At 40.2% G+C, this 7,225-nt stretch overlaps 1 protein-coding gene across 1 annotated transcript; it reads right to left on the reverse strand.

The window, feature by feature from the left end:
• Window positions 1-98: 98 nt before the first annotated feature.
• On the reverse strand, window positions 99-6,914 carry TMBIM4 (transmembrane BAX inhibitor motif containing 4). Its single transcript, XM_084206033.1, has 7 exons — window positions 6,800-6,914; window positions 5,646-5,754; window positions 4,262-4,367; window positions 3,152-3,185; window positions 2,104-2,221; window positions 1,579-1,624; window positions 99-944 (listed from the first exon to the last, which is right to left on the reverse strand). Exons 1-7 carry the CDS (start codon window positions 6,891-6,893, stop codon window positions 738-740), a joined length of 714 nt encoding a protein of 237 aa, XP_084062159.1. The 5' UTR covers window positions 6,894-6,914; the 3' UTR covers window positions 99-737.
• Window positions 6,915-7,225: the final 311 nt, after the last annotated feature.

Here is a 7,225-nt window from a genome sequence, read left to right on the forward strand (position 1 = left end):
CAGCACCTCTACTCCGCCAGCACCGACCCGTCTGCAGCGCTCATTCCCAGCATCCCGAAGTTCTCCAGCCTCAGTTGCAAGAACAGGCTAAAGGCTTTCCAATTTTTATTGACACACTGTGAGTTTTATTATACATAAGTTGATAAAATGCCAGAATCAATCTCCAAATGATTTTTCAGAACACTGAAAGAGAGGCAATAAATAGTACTAAAATAAAGAATATTCCCTTTAATTGTTTGAACACCCTCAGAGCTTCCATAGTGACAGCCCTTAACTAGGACAGAGTACCTCTGTCAGAGACAGCATTTCAATTTACCAACCAAAAAAAAAAAATTATCTTAGTGAAACATTGCACAATGGTAAACTCATGCTACCCTTATGTGGTACATAAACGAATGATCAATGCCAAAGGAAACATTTTCAGCAGCTACAGAACAGCAGGGAAGCTTACTCTGAAGCAAACAGGAGTTGGCAAAATTTTAATCATTAATTACAGTGCAAATTAAGTGATTAAAAAAGAGACTGTCACAATGACAGCATGTAAACTACATAATATACATGGTCTGGAGAAGAACTGTAGCTATGTAAAAAGCCATTTTTCCCCCGAAGGAGGGACCAATATTTATGGAATGCAAACATAATAAAGATTCAGTCTTTAGAAGGCAGAACTACTGAGTTTGCAGATCATCCATAAACTTAACTTTAATAGTGCTGTAGTCAAACCACTCCGCTTTTGACTATTTTTTATTAAATGCCTCCAGAAAACGCAGCAGGTGGAAGAACAGATTTATGATATCCAAGTAGAGATTGATTGCAGCCAGTATGTACTCTTCAGGGGACAACTTGTGCATCAGCAGATGAGTGTCATAAATAATAAATCCACAGAACAGAAGAGCTCCAGCAGCAGCAAACACCAACTCTATTGTCTCACTATAGAAAAACAGCTGGAGGCAGATAAAATATGAAAAAGATACTTGTGAATTTCATTTCTTTTTTAATAATAAAACCCCTGCAAAATTATATGCCACATTTAAAACACAGTCTTTCTAGTGTTATGTACACAAAACCACAGTATTATGGTGATATTTCAATGCTCTTATTCCATACACTCTCCAGTGACACAATCTCTGACTGAGTAAAAGTGCCTCCACTCAAGAGGGAGGAAGCTCTGGTCTCCAGAACAGTAAGAGCAGAACAACTAGAAAACCAAAGTATAAATAAATCTCAGATGTCCTTCACATTCTCTTCATCAAGTACTGAATCTCAATTGACAAATTCTGACAAACCCAAATACCCCTTTTGTGTTGGCAAGAACAGCACCCAAGAAAAATCTGAATTGAAAATGTGTGGTTAAATGATCACCAGCATGATCTAGAATAGTAATGGATCTGGTTAACAATTTTCTTTCATTAAGCTATAGTGGGCTGACCCAAACCTTTTAGTTACACTAGAAGTCAGTAAAAGGTCTGAGTGACCTGACCTTAGCAGAAGGTGTCCCTGCTCACGGCAGGGGGTTGGAATAGGTGATCTTTAAGGTCCCTCCCAACCCAGCCATTCTGTGAATACAAAGTATCTTACCCTCAAGAAACCCGAGATGATTAAAATCCACAAACAAGCAAAGAGGCTGAAAGAAAATAAATTACACTGTAACCAACAATATACTTTCTTTTAGACTTAACTTAAAATATCTTCCTTTCTTCTAAAACCTCTTCACAATATATTTGGCAAATAAATGTCTGGAATTCTTAGATGCCAACTGCTTACTGGTCTCAGCAGTAAAAGTTTTGCAAAGCTGTCAAAAGTTATGTTCTAACTTTAATTTTTTAAAGATTTGAAACATCTGCCTTCTCTCTCAGTGAAAAATCCATGTAAACTAGTTTTCTAATTGTTTTAAGATTCTTTATCACTGAAAAGAATTTACCAAGGATCAGAACTGGGTAAAATGAATAATTTTAAATAAATAACCCTCACCATTCCCTCGAAGCAGGTTCTATTGACCTGTATTCCTTACTATACCTGCAAAGCTTGGTTTAAGAAAGAAAAAAACCCCAAGACCTTAATAACAACAAAAATTAAAAAAAAATCATAAATATGACAACATACCCTGCTCCAAATTTGCTGAAGTCTCTCTTTGACTGCAAGGTATACGAAGTCAATCCAAGAAATACAGCTGTAGTAAGAATAAAGGCTTGCAAGACGATGGAGACATCATAGAAACTCACTATAAACAGAGAAAGTAATCTGTCAATTAAAGAACTCTACACTATGCATTTGTTGAGTTATCTTTTGAGGAAACAGGAATTTAAACTTAACTGTGAACAAAATTAAGTAAATTATGCCTGAACTTCTCAATTCAAATTCATGATCACAGGACTCAGGGATTGTGTACTGGCTAAGTTTGACAGTTACTTTATAGCTGTAGCTTCTTAAATGAAGATAACAGGTCTTCCCTAGTAAGAGTTATGAACACGGCAACAAAACAAAACAAAAAGATTTTAAGCACAGATAACAGAGATCTTGAAAAATACTGTATGATTTTTTCATAATACTGAAACAAGGGGAAATTAAACCATCCCCTATAAAAGCTTGAGGTTTTGATTAGGGGACAGGAGGGGAAAAAGAACATAAACATGTGTAACCTTTTTCTTCCCTCCTTCCTCCTTTATCTTTCCCCAAATCGGTATCATGGGCCACAATGAAGAGGTTTCATCTTATGCTGTAAGGTATAGTTCAAGGTGATGCCATGATGTGACTGCACACTGCCTCGTTTCAACCCTGACCATGAAGCACAATTCTCCAAACTCTTCCCTTTGATGAGATTGAGGGGGCAGGTAGGACTATTTCAACTTGAAGATCAGCTCTGCTGAGAGCTGAACATTATGAAAGATCATTTTCAGCTGTACTGAAAGAATGGACTCCTCAACTCATTTCTCACTTTAAGTTTATACAGTTTAATTTCTGAATCAGAATTCAGCTTTTTCCCTTGATTTCCTGGTTTTGCTGAACTCCTATCACTGTCACTGAAATTTTCAAACAGGATTCATTATAATTTTAGTCACATCTAGAAAATCCTAATGGCAATTAGTACAATATAATGGATTAATTTTCCCAATTCTTTATGGAATCAGACAATAGGATGGCTACTATTTACCTGTAATGGCAACTGTCAGTGCTTCCAGTAGAGTCTACAAAAAGCAAACCCAAAAAAACAGAAGGGTCAGAAAAAACATCAAACCATTAAACATTAGGTCTGCTGTTAAATCTTTGTGTATGAAAACATGTTTTATTTTCAACAAGAAAATGGCAATCACAATGTCTTTCTGGGCTGGAAGTTGTGTCGTACATTAAAAAAATACAATACAAAGTAAAAATGAGTGAGAGACTGTCCCTACAGAAAAATGTCACTTACATTTTCTACTGCACAGCATTTATATGACTCTTCTTACAAACTATTGTTTGTAAGGGACTATAAAAGTAATACGTTTGTAGTATCTTGTTGGACAGCTGTCTAACACAGTGTCTGCATCAGTTTCCTTTCCACACTTACCCTTTAAATAATCTGTTCATTTACACAGCAAAGCTTTCTGTTTTATCACACATACATTTTAGGCAACTCTTAAAACATCAAATTTTAATTGAGCTACTGTGACTTCTTTTCAGAAGACTGATTTGCTACATAATCCAAAATATCCAAGAGCAACTGTAAGCCTGGATCCACATACTCACAACATCAGGCAGAAGACTAAAATTTGAGGACAGCTCTGACAAATCTGCCTGTGCTGGAAACATGCTTGGAATTTAACATCAAAAAGACAACAACTGGAGGAATAAATAATATGGCTGGTTTGGGTCTCTGCTGAAGGCTGTCCATTAAACAATTTAGGTAACAGGAATACCTCCTCCTTTCCTACTGAGCAGTTGCATAGAAAAAATCCCTGACATCAACAGAACAATGAGAGCAGATAGATTTCTACATACAAGCAATAACCCTTGCTCAAATTGGTTCCAAGTTCTAATAATCTTTCTAAAAAAGATGCTGAAAGAAACCAGAAGTGCCTGCTATTTAGGAACAACCTGTGGGCAGAATCTCCAAAAAGTAACTCAGATCTTCATAAATAAATAGGATGTCTTTCAAGGAATACAAGAAAAAACAAATTACATACCTCTAGTTTCAAGGAATTAATTACAATGCAAGATATTCAAGGGACTATTACATTGAATTAATTAATCAATTAATAATTTAACTTAATTAAACACTTACAAATCCAAACAGCAGGTATAAATTAACAGGGTGCTGGTGTCTGTAGAGGGTCAGTGCCACAATTACAGCCAGAGATCCAAATCCAGATATCAAAAGCAAGGCAGGCCTGTAAAATTCCATATTAAAAAAAAAGTAACCAAACTTAAATATCTGCAAGACTATGGAACAGTTTATATAAATTCAAATTTTTAAGTGATTATCTAGGAAAAGATATCCAAAGTAAATGTAATGCAAGTTTACAATAAAACTGTTTAAAACATAATACTACAGGTAATCAGTTAAAAATAGTACAGTCACAAGGAAAGGCAACTTTTTCATAGTAAAGCTGAAGATTGCTCAGTAATCCATGACCTGGAAATGAGCACATACAAAGAAGAAAATCCATCCATACAAAGTAAGAGTACTAAAGTACGTGTACTGTTTTGCCTGTTCTGAACTCCATATTCAGAGAACTATTTTTCATAAGCACCTAAATGCAACAAACATGGGCACTAACTGCACCAAAGAAAATCAGTAGTGATCACTAAGTGTTGCTAAATCATTCAAGTGGCCCTCCAAGGAAAATGGGGCCAACATGAAATACAAAATCTCAACAGTTCCCAGCGAGCAGGACAATTTTAAATTATCAGCTTTAAGTAGAAAACTGTAGTTTTACAGCCACAGTTGTATACACTATAGGTTATAGAGAAACTGAAACTTTCATGCAGTGTTTATTCCTCCTTTATATTTGGGCTTTAAAATGAAAGTAGAAGTCCAAAAGTGCACTTGGAGGAAAACAGAAACTAGACTCAGTGCTCTCCTCCTTTCCCCCCTGTTCTTTTACCTGGGCTGTTCACCACAGTTTGCATTCTGAGACTTAATTTATAATGAAAATCTGAGAGGCAAAATGAAGCACACCCACAGGAATTTAAGCAGACTAATTCTTTTGGGTGAGTGGGGAGGGGGTAAGGGGAAAAAGAAGATGGGAGAGGGAGGAAGAGGAATAAGACATGATTGTTCTTTTTGGAGCAGGCATCTATAAACAACAGCATTCTAAAGAGATTCTAAAAGTATTTTGACTGTAAAACAAGAAATGTCAGTTACTGAGATGTTCTGCAACTCATGTAAAAGTTTTCATAGCACAAATATTAAAATGAGCACTATTAATAAAGCATTGATTCAAATAAACAACAAGACAACAAAAAAGATAACAATAGTTTTCATAGTAAACCAAGGAGAAAAATGTCAGAGAAGAAAAGTTACTCCCTAATCAAGTTAAAAAGTAACTATTACAGCAACAAAAACACAGGTTATAAAAATTATTAGGAAGACTGAAATGCAGCAACAAGTTACATAATTTATACCTAACACATGCTAAACAGATGCATTTCACCTTAGAATTTACCTCTCATGGACAAATGCCTGCACGCCAGTAGAGTATAGGAAAATTGCAGATGTGACTGTGGTCAACAGAACTTGAACAGAAAGAATGCTGTAGACCTTTCGCAGAAATGCTGGAAAATAAAAATGAAACCACTTCTGACTGACACTTTCAAAGTTCAAATCAGATACTGTACAGATACAGTAAATCAGATACAAGTTTTCATTTTCATAATAAAATCATAGTGAAAAAGCACAGAACAAAGTCATAAAAAGCCATTTTACTTTAGAAACCTGACGCAGTATTACAGCAAAATTGCATTTATTCCTGGACATCATTATTTAACTATTAACAATGATGGCAAAAGAAATATAGAAAACACTTGCAAGGAATTTACTTTGGATCCGTTTAAGAGCTATGTACACCCACTCTCACTATACTGACAGCACACCTTCTCCATCATGTTACTGGTGCCTAATGGACCCAACTGACAGAGGATTAACATGGAAGGCATGCCAAATGCTTCCGTAGAGGAAACAAAAGTTCTAAAACCTCAATTCCAATCCTTCAGTGTTATGGTTAAACTTCTGTAATTACAGTCACTCATTCTAGCGTTTATGAATCACAGAATGAATACGGTTGGAAAAGACCTGTGAGAGCGCTGAGCCCGACCTATGGCCGAAGAGCGCCGTGTCACACAGGCCATGGCACCAACTGCCCCGTCCAGGCTTCCCCCACACCGCCGGGCAGCTGCGTCTCTGCAGGGACTGCGCATCTTATGTGTCACGTTCGGACTTCAAAACTCATCGCTGAACAAAAGCGAGTCTGAATCTCCGCAGGGTACCGGCTACACGGGGTAACCCCTCTCAGGAGACCTACCCGCTTCACGGTTAAACGACAAAGCCTCCGCCTCCGCCGGCCGCGGCCCCTCACCCTTGACGCCTAACCTGGACTAAACAGCGCCCTGGCTCCGCACTCGCAGCCTTTGGCCAGGTTAAAACCCTGCGCGGAGCCCGAGTGCAGCTGAAGACCACAGGTGGCCGGGGTGTCACAGGGGCACCGTCGGGAGCGCAGGGCGCGGCGTCCCCTCTGCCACTGCGGGCAACGGAACCTCTCCGCAAGCGCCTGGGGGACTGAGGCGGGGCCGTGCGGCTCTCCCCCTCATCCGCAGTCCTTACCCATGCGGATGTGGACGCTGGCCGAGGCCACGTTGCTGCCATAGTTGAAGTCATCCTCGATGGAGCTCCGCGGGTAGCGCTGCTCCGCCGCCATGGCCGCCACGGCCGCCGCCGTCTCCGCTTCCGGGGGGCGCGGCCGCGCTGCGCAACGCCGAGCAGGGCGCCCCGCCGATCGGCCGAGGCATCGATCGCGGGTGCCGCCGCGGCGCAGCGCAGCGCCGAGCAGGGCGCCCCGCCGAGCGGCCGAGCGCGTCGATCGCGGGCACCGCCTCTGTGGCGGGTGCTGCGGGCGGCCGGTGTGCAATAGAGCTCCGAGGGGCCTGGGGGGAAGGTCCGGGGCCGGGAAAAACCCGGCCCTTGCTGCTCTTCAGCTCAGCCGCACTGCGCTGCCCTCCGGACCGTGCTGCAGCAGGCAGCGGCTGTGCA

This window comes from Fringilla coelebs (genome assembly GCF_963513975.1).
Source record: "Fringilla coelebs genome assembly, chromosome: 5".
In the NCBI taxonomy this organism is placed as follows: domain Eukaryota; kingdom Metazoa; phylum Chordata; class Aves; order Passeriformes; family Fringillidae; genus Fringilla; species Fringilla coelebs.

Coding starts and splice junctions, on each gene's coding strand:
- TMBIM4 (XM_084206033.1), bottom strand. CDS start 6,893: ATGGCGGCGGAGCAGCGCTACCCGCGGAGCTCCATCGAGGATGACTTC. Junction 5,755..6,799: donor CAGCGTCCACATCCGCATGG/GTAAGGACTGCG, acceptor TTTATTTTCCAG/CATTTCTGCGAAAGGTCTAC. Junction 2,222..3,151: donor ACTGACAGTTGCCATTACAG/GTAAATAGTAGC, acceptor CTCTGTTTATAG/TGAGTTTCTATGATGTCTCC.